Below are 13,904 nucleotides of genomic sequence, written 5' to 3' on the forward strand. Positions count from 1 at the left end.
TTTGAGTTGACTAACTTAATATTCAAACCTATATCTAAAATGAGCACCTCCTTCTTTGTAGTTAGAAAGAAATAAGTTCCCACGTGAAGTTATTTCCCAGAGAGGCTTTGCTCCTGTAGTAGACCAGCTGGCAGTCAGGGAGCAGAAACATTCCTAAGCACAACCAGTGACTATGGACTCTTTTTGCTGACTGTAGAGATAACAGATAAGGTTTTATTACCTACTCTGATCAAAAGATTCATCCATCTCACATGAGCAGTGCTCTGAAGTAATGAAGTGGGTAAATATTGCACAATTAAGAATTGTGCTGCATTCATTGTCTCACTGGTGGGGGAATCTGTAAAATATTCAGAGTTGTTTGGAAAGTATTTGCTGCTAAATAAAGTTTATTGAAAGTGTACTTCAGCATTTTATTACCAAAGATTCTGCTCTGTCTGAATGAAGTAGAGGAAGGACAGGTCTTGTGAAGGATTTTTTGATTTAGAAAATAAATGAAAGAATATTTTTTCTCATATGTAACAGATGACACTTTCTTTTTTCATTTTTTGGTCTCACATCATTTTCCAGTTTAAGTATCAGTTATAGCAGAGTAATGTGTATGGGACATTGAGACATGAATTTTATCTAGAATTATTTTTTAGCTAAAATCTTCTTAGGTTGAAAATTTGTGTTTTCTAAATACAGAGTCAAAATAAATAAAACCATGTATTCCTGTTCTTACAATCCTATTTGACTAGTATGGCAGCAGCTCCTGATAAAACTCTTATGCATTGTGATTTATACACAGACAGTTAGAAAAATGTCTTTGTCATTTTTATTTAATATGCTAGTTCCCTGGCCATTAAAAACCCTGACCTCGAGTACCTCATGAATTTTGCACATGATGTCTGTTGTATAAAGCAGATTTTATTATTATTTAATGAGCCTATGTATCTGATCCATCATTTCAGTTACAATCCTGGCAGCCTTGATCCCATATTTAAAGCTTTCAAGAAAAAAAGGGAGAAATCAAACGAAAAAAAAGTTATCTTTAAACCAGACATGAAGCTTTTATTTCTGATCTGCCATGTTTGTGAGATCGTAGCAAATTCTGTTTATTTTATTCTGTTCCAGCTGTTTACCTCTGCAAGCGGACAATGCAAAACAAAGCAAGGCTAGAACTAGCAGACTATGAAGCTGTAAGTACCTGGCAAAAAGTAAATTTCTGTCCTGGGCCTGATGAGCCTGTGAAATAATGTGAATCATGAGAACTACAGGCATTATGTGTGAAAATCTATTAGTTATCCAGTTCTTCCAGCTTGTGGGTCTAACACTGCTCAGTAGTCCTAAATGGCATTTGAGAGATGATAATGAAGGCTAGCTGGACAAATGTTGAGATTACAGTCCATCTCTAATCTTATTCTGCTCAGATCCCCATGCCAGGATCACAAATAACTTCACAAATCCCATCTACACCATGAGTGTTTGGAAGCAGTTGTTCTCTACATCATTTAAGGTTTGAACAAAGGATCCCTGATAATATTTCCAAAAGCTCTTGATAGATGTAGGAATGTAAATCTTATTCTTTATAAGTGATGCTGACACTTGAGCCTTTTCCCATCAGCTAGATGAGAGGCAAAGAGGGTCAGACTAGAGGCATTCCTACTCCCTGACAGTGGTGCTGTGCCTCGAGCAAGGTAAGATAACTGGGGCCAGGAAGAGCTTGAAAAAGAGGGAGTTGGATTAGCTGATGAGGATGGCATTCAATAAGGAGAGAGATGTCTCGAATTCCAACTCTACCCCCAAAAAGTTCCTGAAGAACCTGTCAACATAAAATTCACAAACAGCCCTGTCTCTGTGCTGGAAGCTGTCCAGCTGTGCTGCTGTGACCTGATAGCAGGATAGTCAGCCAGGCCTCTCAACACACCAGATACTCCAGCCACAGCACCATGCTGACACACTGTATTGCTTCTGTTGGCACAAGCTTGTTTTTCAGTGTGCCGCACTGTGGGGCATGCAAAATTTTATACTCACATGCCTTAGAAAACTCCCCTTCAATGTACAATCCATGAGAGCCTTTTCTGGTATTGACAACATCTCTAGAAAGTCTGCTCTTCTCTTTCTGTAGTCTTCATTTTCAGTGAGTATGGCACAGAGATACATTTGCAATGCATAGAAATATACTAAAAACAACACTTTTGTTAAAAAGACTGCATACTGCTGCTGTTAAAGCTGGGAAGAGATTTAGAAAGCTCTGTTGGAGACAGTGAAAATGTTCCATCATCAATGGAAGAAAGAATTTTGCAATGATTTTATAAATTTTCTTCCTGTTATTAGTAGTAGACTGTAGGATAGATACATTTCCTGTACAATATTGAACAACTATACAGCATTTTTAAAAATGAGGATAGCTGTGGGGGTTTGGCTATACTACCAAAAATGGCAGCCAACACTGTGCAGTGGAAACCATGTGCATGGATGACTGATGAGGAATTGTCATGTGGATCATCCAGTATGGAGATAACTGCTTTTATCTTTCATTATTATGTACTTTCAAAACAAGGATGTTTCTTTGACTATTTCAAAATTGCTAAGATAGCATGCAGTATATAAAAATGTTTCAGAAATGTTCTGCTGAAAGATGCATCTACCCTTTTTATCAGAGTTTAAAAACTAAAATAGTTGAGGCATTCAAAAGTATTCCATCTCATTTGGTGTCAAGAAAAAACTTCGTATCAGATAAGTAAGGTCCATTTACACTGACACAAATATAATGATTTGTATTACATCTTGGTGGGGGGGAGGTGAGGAGCGGAGGGAAAGATAAAACCAGAACCTATTAAAGAGCAAATAACTTCCAACCTAACCCACTAAAATTGTGATGTGTTTTCAGGAGAGTTTGGCCAGGCTACAGCGAGCTTTTGCTCGGAAATGGGAGTTTATTTTTATGCAAGCTGAAGCACAAGCAAAGTAAGTTCTTTTGGAGATAAGCATGATTTTTGAAGGGAGGGGGAAGTGGTTGGACACGTTTTATGTTTAAAATTACTGTCCTCAACACTGTTTCTTTTAAATATCCTATGACATTGACAGAGTTGACAAGAAGAGAGACAAGATAGAGAGGAAGATTCTTGACAGTCAGGAGAGAGCATTTTGGGATGTGCACCGTCCGGTGGTGAGTGCTGGTGGGGGCACTGGGTCTGTGAGCAGGGCTGCTGATAAATGTCACCTTCTGTGGAGCTTTGGGGTAGCCTGGGTGCAAGTAAAACAGCAGTAGGGTGAGTGATTGGGGCTTGCCTCCCTCTTTTAAGGATCTAGAGTTTATATGAATCTGATATTGTAGACTTCAGATGTGTATGCATCTGGTTCATGATTTTTAGTGAATAGATGTGTTGTGCCTGGTTTCTTGAATCAGAAGGTACCTGTCTTTGATTATTACCATCTCAAAGGTTTCCTGGGGTATGAGTCACACAACCGAAATTATCAGCATAACTAAAAATACCCTTAAATAAGTCTGACTATTTTTCTTTTTTAGTCTGCTTTTTTTGCTTGCTAAGCCTTTTATCATTACTCTAGTTATGTTTCCAAGATATTTTTGAAGTACATAAAGGTTAGATATTGGCTTTGAGCTGTGGGAATCACTGTATAAACAAGATTTGTCTGAGTTCTTTGTCAAAGTCCATCTGAAAAAAATCTTTAAAAAAATTTTTCTTACATACTCAACTATATTTTAGTGCCAAAATTGTGAAAAAGAATGTCAATTGTTACAATAATTCCAATTAAACTGTACAATTTTTTTTTTTTTTTTGCTTTACTACAACACAATATTGCTTTTCCTTACCTAGAGTTAAGCTTTCTTTTTCTGTTTATGCAGTTTGGTATAATTACAAATGAAATCATATATGAACTACATCTTTTGCTCTGACTCTGGGGAAAGCTACTTTTAGTGGGGAAGTAAAATTAGGTAATGACACGTGTAGAAGAGTAGAATGCAATGAGAAAGTTTAAATAAAAAATAATAAACTTGACCATGGTCAGCTTACATCTGTGACTGTGGAACTCCAGCAGTCACAGAAGAAATGGATTTTTAGGTAGGATTTAGAATGTCAGGTAGCGAAAACAACTTGATGTGAAAGATTCCAACCACAGGAAATACATTCAAAAAGACTGGGACATTATTGTCTAATCACTGACATAAAACATGGAAGGAGAACAGAAAACAGTTTTCCACCTGATGTAGATTGGAGCTACATAGGGAATAAACAGAAAATACTGTGGACCTGAGACCTGTGAAGGTGCAGGGAGCTTTTATATTCACTGCAGAAATGGATCTAAAGATTTTGAATCTGAGAATGAGATGTTATTGTCAGGTTTGGAAGAGATGAATTGTTGAAGCTTCAAGAGAGTAAAAGGGACTAGGACAAGAGGAAATTGAATCTGATTAAGAGCTTTGGCTGAACTGTGGATAAATCTGCCTGGTCCAGCAGATGTTTTTAATCTGGCTGTAAACATACCTAGGAAATATCAGAGGCAAAAGACTGGCTTACAGTCAGCAATGTAGGCTTCTGGCTTTAGAAGATATAAATAGATGAATGGAGAGGTTCATACTTTGGCTAAACTGCTCCTCTCAAGAGACAGTGAAATAATATTTTTGAAAACACCATTATGAATTTGCTGTCACAGTAACATCCAGAAGCTTCTTTTGAAAAGAGCAAAAGATAAAACACAAAAGGACTGAAAAGAGGAGTGTGATGCTAGAGCTAGTTACAATTTGTAATGGATTTTCAAGCCTCCTGAAGGCCTCCCAAAAACTTACAGAAATCCATCTGTAACTCCAGAGATCTAAATTTTTTTTAACATTTTTTAAGATAATGTTTGGATGGGAATCTGTGTATAATGCTTATTTTTATTTACAGTGTTTCACCTTTTGATAAAAGTTCAGAGTCTAGGTGCAGTGACAACATAGCTCGAAATCCACCCCAATGTATTTTTTTTTTTACTGAAAATGAGTTTTGAGGATCAAATGTTTCATTACTGTTGGTTGGTTGGTTGAAGGTGAGTAAATAAATATTTTTTCAGGGTTTTCCTGCAGGCATCCTTGTCCTTAGTTGCTTTGTTGCTATATTTGTTACTTACCTAGCTACAGTACTGATACAGAAGATTTACATGTAAAATATAAACTATGAATATTACATTTGCATTGTATTTCAACTTTAAGTTGGTGAAAGGAGCAGAAGGGGGAAGCAAGCCATCATTCCTAAAGGACAGTGGAGCAGTACACTACAGGAAAGGGGGACATGAGAACAGCTGTATGGCAGTGGAGCCAGGAGAATTGTGATGCAGAAAAAGAGGATGATTTGGTATCAGAAATGTCACTGTGACTCATAGGTTTAAAATAAAGTAAATGAACCAGGGTTTGACATGTAAAGAGGATTTGCCTCAAAAAACACCACTGTTTCATAGGTGCCAAGTCGAACGCAATCCTGCAGGTGATTACAGAAGTTCTAGAAGATTTATGCCACAGTCTGAGGGTCAGACAAATTCTTGAAAGTCATTATGACTGTTAACTTTTGATTGGCTGGCCCATAACTTTTCCTAGGTCTTCATATTGAGATGATGCTTGGAGATAAGCCAGAGAAATTGGATTTGGAAAGTTTTATTCAAATAATCATATATTCTTCAATTTTCTTCTGAGAGACAGTTAATAGAACAGCTGTACTATCTCACTGTTTAGTTTCCATTCCATGTTTATTTAATTATTTAATTATTTAAATTTTTTTTTTTTTGGAGGGGGAGACTGGGGGTTGTTATGTGTATTTCAGGGTATGTGGAGTGCAATCTTGGGCATTTCTGTAAATTCCAGTTTCTGCTTTATGTAGAAAGATCTTGGCATGCAGTTAAAAAGAATAACGCTGAGCTTCAGCTGTAGATAACTGCAGCCTGCAGAGACGTTCCCAAACAAGTTTTAATTTTACTAGTTCAGATACCAGCCATAGAAAAGCCATGGAAATTTGTGTCAAGGAGAGCTGTATAAACTCCCTTGCAATCCTGAGCAGCAGGCCTAGGATGAAGTCCATGCTGTTATTTCTAAAGTAGAGCCAGTATCTGTCATAGGTCTGAGATTAGTATTATTCACATATAGTGATGCATTTCTCTTTTTGATAGCAGGGTAAACATATCTTAAAAATCTTTCTCTTCTTTTCACCTGCCTAGAAAGTGTATTATTTTCATAATTTTGAAACATCTATTGATAACAGACTGTGGAAACAAGCAAAAAATGTTTAGGAGGATTAAGGTGTTAGTCAGAAACAATAACAAATCAAGCTAATTTGGAGAAGTGACTTACTTCCAGGAGAAAGAAAATGAAAATCTGCTTTTGTTCAAAAAGAAATGTCATGCTCCTTATTAAAGCCTTTGAAAGAGAACTTGTTTCATCCTTCCTGAATTATTATCTCTTTTTAAACCCCATTATCTTACACTTGTTAAAAAGGGACAATCAGGTACTAAAGCAGTAAATCCTGTAAAACATTATCAAGCCCACACTAAATACAGTCAGAGCAAAGTAGTTGTGGCTTGCTCTAAAATTAACTGTTTTAGGTAACAAGCAAGATGGCTGATCTCTTGCTGCTACAAATTATTCACTTTTCTTCCTGAGTTATACATTTATGCAATAAAAAAGGCCTTTTGGATACTTGCTAAGATTGAGATTAATTCAGAAGATAATGGGGGAAGTATCCTTTTCTTTGAAAGTCACTTATATACATTGTAACTGTAAAAACTTGAAAAAGCATTTAATTTTCTCCAATGCCTCTCTGACCTTTTCCATCAGTCTGTGTTGGTTGTATTACAGTCACATTTAGCAGGTTTCTGTGCAGTTGATTTTAAAATGAAGATGGGAAATATGCAACGCATGTGCTAGAAAACTGCATTGGCCTGTGTTCCTCTCCAAAGTTTAGTCACAGTGTGATTTGATAAAGCATGAGCATCAGTCAAAATGTGAGCCAGTTCTTTCATTCTGCCATTTATAACTTGATTAAACCCAATCCACAGGATTTCTATTCCCATTGCTGTTACTGGTTTGTTGGATTATGGTGATATTTTGGTTCTTTGGGAAAACATAGATATAAAGTATTGATAAAGGTCAGACTTAATCACCTTCAAGGTCTATTCCAACCTAGATGATTCTATGATTTTATGAAAAACAAAAAAAGTATTTGTGTGATTTAATACATGACAGTGAAATACCTGGGGTGAGTATGTCTGGGTTTGTGTGTTCTTTGCCATTGCTTCCTAGCACCAAACTAGGAAAACAGTGTTCTTCGAATATCTTAAACTTTGTCACACATCTCACACCTTTTTCTTCTCTCTCTTTTTATGAGACTCTATGTCCATCATTTTAATTTCCTATGTTTATTTTTTTAAATCGTATTTTATGAGGTCTGAACATGACCCTTGACTTCTGACCTGGCGGGTAACACTAACAGGAGCTGAGGGCCAGGCAGTAGGTTCTTCTGTATTTTAATGATTATTTCATCCTGTCCTTCAAGATCAGCCTCAGAGAGTTGTCAAAACAGTAAATTTACTTTGGATAAGATGGTGCATGCCTATCTCAGTGCTAGACTTTTCTGGGCCAGTCACTTGTTTAGCCAGAGAACACTTATCTCTGCTTTTTCATAATATTTTCAGAAAATTTATAAATGTCTTCTGAAAGCAAATGTGAATAATGCCAACCAACTTCTCTAGTGATATATATACATATAATTTTCATGTCTGCTTTTGCACCTCTTCGACCATATGTCCTCACAAGGGAGTTACCTCTACAGCAGACAGGGAATGCAGCCAAACCAGGAATTGTCATTCTCAGATAATTGCCCTTCTGGTAAGGAAACAAAGCCTTGTACAATGCTTTAATTTCAAAAAATGGTTATAATATTTATGATCCATACTTGTATGTAGTTGAGGCACATATTTATAAGCCCTCTAGCAGGCCTGCTAAGATCTTTGTAGAAGATTTTGTACTCACATTATTTAGCATTTTTATTTAGTCTAATACTTGAGTAAAGGTGGGGCAGATGGGGAAAAAGAAGCCAAGTTTCTTGCAAGAGTGCAACAAAAGAAATTTTAGGAAGGTAAAATTGAGAGGTAACAAATTGTGAAATAGTTAATTAATGAGATGGTGGAGGGATACCAAGAAAAATGATATGACAATATGGTTTTGAGTAATACCCAGTTCTGTGTGAAACTAGGAAAGTAACCTGAAGAAGTAAGTATAAGGATTTTTTTTTTATAAGTTTAATGTTTATACATTGATCTTTGTATCTGCAGGAATTAAATTTTCTGCTTTAATCCAAAGCATTTTGTCAAAGATCTTCTTATAAGTCAAAAGGCATATAATCAATTCCTAAATGTCACCTATATTTGCCATCTCCTTTTTCAGAGATGCATTAGGCTTTTCTGTTGCCACTTATTTTCAAGTGAGTAACCTAAATTTCTTCTGTATGGAATCTGTAAAACAGCAGTTTCCTGCCTTTTGGGGTAAAAAAAAAAAAAAAAAGAGAGAAAGCAATAATGACTGTAAGTATTTAGCAAAGGGGCAAGAAAACAGATAAATTTAACAAGTTTCCTTGTGCAATAGTGTCGCAAATACTGGAATCTTCACATACACAAAAATAATTTTAATACAGCCTAAAGTAAAATTAATACTACTGAAACACCACTTAAATAAATACAATGGATCTAATTTCTATGCAGCAATTTCTGGTTCTGAAAACCAGTCACAACGAACCTGAAATGGTATATCATAAATTAAAACTAATTAGAAAGTAAATCAGCTTGCAAAAATAATTAAGCATAAAACTTCAGTGCAGGAGTATTTTCTTGGGTACAGCTTCTTGTTTAATTTCATATGACTTGTCTCAAGAATTGAATTTTAACATTCTTTTCTTATGCATTTTGCATAATATGTAATCCTGTGGCACACAGACTACTAATGTTAAAAAATAAAAAAATCAAATCTTGTTCTCTTATGTTGAAAGGTCAGCTTTCAACAACACCTGACCTTAAACAACCAAGTATGTGAGAACTGGAGGATCACTGTCATGGCTTAAGATGTTCTACCTCCTATGGATACATTTTATGGTTTAATTTATTAGTATTACATTCCTTGAAAATTTCTCTGTGTCTCTCTTTCTCCTGTTTCAAACAGGTTTTCTGTTTGCACAGCCAGTGGAATTCCTCATATGTCTGATACTACTGAACTCTAGTTTGAGAAGACAAATAAGTATAAAGTGGAAACTGGTGCAATGTAGGCTTCTTTATTTTAGAAAGATGCTAAAAATCTTTGAAATTTAAGTGGTCCTAAAGTCTATACTAAGTGAGACTTCACATCTCTTAGTTTGAAAATCATCTGAGTTTTACCTGGCTGCAAACATAATTAAAGTTTGATCAAACTGATATATCAAATGTCTCTCCTTTATCTGATGGTGTTTGACCTTCATTTGTCTTGTCCAAAATAGAGAAACAGCTCATAGTTGAACTTTTATCCATTAATTGCACACCTTTCTGCGTTTTGGTTAGATCCATTGCAGAACAACAGTGGAACTACTGTTGTTTTGGTAGTAGTCAGTGATCTCCAAATCAATCCTTGAATAAAGGATGTATTGGTTTTACTAATTGGTCCAGTGGCAAGTTTCCTGTTCTACATGTGGATTTCTCTACAGTGTGTTTAACTTATGCGTAGGTGCAAAATTGATTATTTCTCCATCAATATATTTCTAGTGTATGATACAATAAGGTTTATTGCTCAGTCATTTTAGTTTAAAAAAAAAAAAATCTGTAACTTTTTATTATTTATCTCTGTTCTTTAATGAGTCAAAATGAAATTAGCTATTGAGGACAAGTATTGAGCATTTAAAATCATTCTATGCTATCTGTACAATTCTCTACTAAAACCTTCAATGGAAGAGAACACTTAATCCTAGCAAAGATTTTATTAATTCTTATGAATTGAGACAATCCTTTCCTTTGAAAGAAGAAGCCCAATAAGATTTTACATTGAACATTCTGTGTCCTGAAATATCAGTCCAATAAATGAATAATAAGAAATGAGAAGCTTTTATTTACTTAATTAAAAGCCAGTAGGTTTTACATTATTATCAGCTGATAGCTGGTTTTAGCAGTTAAGCTGTGTACAACTAATTTCTTTGCATTATCCCACTTGACCGTAGATCACTATTTTCAGGTATATTTGCAGCATATTGACAGATGTATTGCATGTTTTAAAAATAGATTTGTATTAAGAAATATCAACAAATTTGAGGTTATTCTATGCAAGTTCCAAGTTGTATTCACTTACTTCAGTGTCACACTGAATCCCTACATTGCAATTATTTACCCTATTCTGAGTTCCAAAAAAGGTAGTACTTAGAAGCATAATGCATACATAATGAAAAGACTGTAGAAAATATCTAATGAGTCAGTAGAACAAGCAGCAGGTTTTAATAACTTTGCCTGGATTATCTGGCAAATTTATGAGGCATCTAGAAATAAAATATGAATCATGCTCATAGAGAATCTATACTTGAGAACAATCTTGGGATTTGCTTCCTAAAAATTGTGTTTCATAGCTGGTAATTGAAAGATATAGCTGTACTTCTGAGAGGAGGTAATTTCTAACAGACATGAGTCTGTAGGAAAAGCTAATAACATTGTGAGCTAATTTTAGAAGCTTGGTCTGGAGTTGTAGAGAGGTGAAGTCTTGATAGGAGTGACCACTTCTTTCCAAAGTTGTCATCAAACTTACTTATTAAAATTTACATTTGCAGTTACCATGGCTGTTGGACTTTATTCCAAATATTAGTCTCTGTGTTTGCTTCTCATTAGAACTATAATGCAAGTGTGACCTCCCCAAAAGCACTGTGATTTAACAGTGGGTGTTGGAAGTCCAGTCACGCTGCTTGTTTATCAGTCACACAACTGAATCAAAAGGGCATGTTTTCAGAGAGATAGTTGTGCTAAAATTAATTGTGTAGAAGCTTGGACTATGGTACTACTACAAGTAGCATATAATAAGATAATTTCATATTTTACACTACTATATGTGTGTATGAAACGCTAAGTACTAGAACATTATATAATACAATCATTAAGTAGCTAGACCCATCCAATTTAGTTTAGAATTTGTAGTTATGGGATTGTGCTGCATAATGAAAACAAAAATCCACCACTTCTCTCATAATACCTAAACTCAAAATAATGTTTTCCCTCTTTCTTCAGACATCTGCTGATTTACTGGGATCTTGTTACTAGAGGTGTTGTCAAGTCCTAGTGCTCACACACTTGATTTCTCAGACTTATTTTCACAGAACTGCTGAACCAAATGGAAATAGTGATTAAAACATACACTTTTAGGGAGGATCATACAGTTCATTAGAGTGTTTCAGATTAGGTACACCTAGCTGATTGCAAATTAACCCCATTATTAGGTTCTGCAGTTTCAAGTAACAGTATCTTTTTCTAACTAAAAGGAAGTGGTTCCTGTAGCCCAGTCCCTGTGATCACTGATTTGTCTTTGCTGCCTTGGGTGCTATAACAGAGGCTGGTGAGATCTCCCCTGGCAGCACTATCAGTGCATAGTCCCATGCAGGTTCTGGCAGATATGGCTCCTGGGTTTAATTTTTTCATCACTTAGTTTAGGTTCATTGATCTGTAATTATAAAGTGAGCTACATTTTTAAAAAGCACATTTTCTGAAATTTTTATCTGGATTTGAAATTTTGCTGTCCTTTGATTGGACCTTAATATAACAGCCATTTTTCCAAATCCTGTTAAAAGACCTGACCACTTGTACTCAGTATATTTGGAATGTTCTTGTGAGACTTTCTATTGCATCAGCAAAGTTTTTAATAGTGCAGCTCTTCCCACTGAAAAAGCCTCTTTATTTGTTGACCCTCAAGTGTGTAAAATGAGGTAAAATCCCAGAATACAGTGATAATCATTACCTAAACCTCAGCTTTTCCTTGTAAGCCTTAGTGGGTTCTGCACACTCGAATAACTTCCATCTCAGTGAAATGAAAAATTGGTGCAGTGCAGGAGAATGTAGCCTGTGTTTTTCTTTATGAGATCCTCAGTTTTAGCCATTACTGACAACTTACTCAATATAGGATTTTAATGTCTCCTCTGATGCTAGACTATGTATGAGAAAAAACAGTCTTTCCCACATTACCAGAGTCAAACTGGGTATTTTTCCAGCTAGTAACTCTCGTTTTTTTTTCCAGCTGAGTGCCACTGATATTTTTTCCCTCATTCCTTTATTTTGTAATTTTCCATTTCTTTTTTATAATCTTCTCCCCTTGATTTTTAACTATGCACTGTTCAGATAGCTGCACAAGTAAACTGGAATAGAAAACCTACAAATAAAAATGAACTCTGCTGTTCTGCTTATTACTCACTGCCTAATTTTCTTCTTTTCTCTACTTTAGAAAGTGATATGAATAGTTACTGTTGAGGGTTAGAAGACTTCTAGAAAAATGACAGGAATAGCAGCAATGACAGAAATAGCAGAATAGATGTTGCAGAATCCAACTCTGACATTTGACACTCAGAAAATTTCAAATTTTAAGCTTACTCTTTTGTGATAATCTATTTCATATGATGTAAAAGAAAGATTTAAATCTCTGCTTTTTCTTTATGTTTGTGTGTCTGACTTTTATCTTTTCCAGTGAGAGAGACAATCTGTCATGTTTTTACCCAGGTCCATAATTTAAATTTAAAGGCTTTTAAATTCTTAAATCCTGGAAATCTAAAAATTTAATATTTTGCAATTACACTTAACAAGCTAGCCCATGCCTGAAAAACAAATAAAAATATATATTTCACAGTATATTGACACTGAAATGCAATGAAAGTGCATGAGGTATGTGAATCAATCTACCTAAATATTTACTGCTTTAATGAACTCTGAATTTATGGGTGTGCATATTGAAATGAGGTAATTATTTTAAATAGCACCTATGTATTTTTAGCTAAAGAGACTGTGAAATTACATTTCCTTAAATCAATCTGATGTTTGTTTGAATGGATTAAGAGTGTACCATGGGCTGCTGCAGGGCAGAGGCAGCAGTAAGGAAGCAAATACCAGTCTTGTTTCCACTCTGCTGTTGCTGGGTGGGGAAGGCAGAGAGATGAATTTCACACCAACGTGAATACTTGATTGGAGTGTTCTGTAAAGTGGATTATTTGAATTTCACTCCCTGCAGCTTGTGAAGAGTAGGCTGCATTACAGAAGTGTAGGCTGAGAGGGACCTCTGGAGGTCTTCTAGTTCAACTTCCTGGTCAAACCAGTGCTGACTTCTAAGGTGAATAAGATTGTCCAGGCACTTGGCTTAAACAAGCTTTGAAAATCACCAAGGATGGACATTCCACGGCCTCTCTTACTTTTATTGTGAAGTACATTTCTTTACAGATGATTGGAAATTCCTTAACTGCAATTTCAGATTACTGTCTCCTGTCCTTCCAGAGTGCACCTTTGGAAAAGGTCTATCTCTCTAAGCCCCCCTGTAGGCACAAAAGGGAGCAATGAGCTCTCCTCTTTTGAAGCATAAAAAAAGTCAATTCCTCCACTGGATTTTCCATTTGAAATATATTTCTTGTGTTGTTTGTGGGGCTCAAAAGTAGTCTTGGTGTTCCAGAAGTTTCCTTTTGATGCTGAGTAGAAAGAAATAAACACTTTGCCTGCTGGCTAAGCTATTGCTCATGCAGCTGGGTATGTGGTTTGTCTGCATTGCTGCAAAGAGATACTGCTGACTCATGTTCAGCTTCTCCTTCAGATCATTTCCTACAGAGCAGCAGTTCAGACAGACAGTTCCCAGCCTATCGGAATGCACGAGCTTATTCCCTCCCACATACAGGGGTATATTTGTCTCAGATACA

General features: G+C 35.7%; 1 protein-coding gene across 15 annotated transcripts in view; it reads left to right on the forward strand.

Moving 5' to 3' along the window:
- The window catches only part of RGS7 (regulator of G protein signaling 7), a 259,983-nt gene that overhangs the window by 198,976 nt on the left and 47,103 nt on the right, over positions 1-13,904 (forward strand). For all 15 annotated transcript variants that reach the window (XR_010997344.1, XR_010997345.1, XR_010997347.1 and 12 more), the window contains 3 exons: positions 1,114-1,178; positions 2,873-2,949; positions 3,070-3,151. Coding sequence is in view for 12 of the 15 variants with exons in the window: in XM_068184951.1 (XP_068041052.1) it covers positions 1,114-1,178; positions 2,873-2,949; positions 3,070-3,151 (224 nt within the window). In the remaining 3 variants the exon portion in view is untranslated. The remainder of the gene's footprint in view (positions 1-1,113; positions 1,179-2,872; positions 2,950-3,069; positions 3,152-13,904) is intronic.

This window comes from Anomalospiza imberbis, chromosome 3 (genome assembly GCF_031753505.1).
Source record: "Anomalospiza imberbis isolate Cuckoo-Finch-1a 21T00152 chromosome 3, ASM3175350v1, whole genome shotgun sequence".
In the NCBI taxonomy this organism is placed as follows: domain Eukaryota; kingdom Metazoa; phylum Chordata; class Aves; order Passeriformes; family Viduidae; genus Anomalospiza; species Anomalospiza imberbis.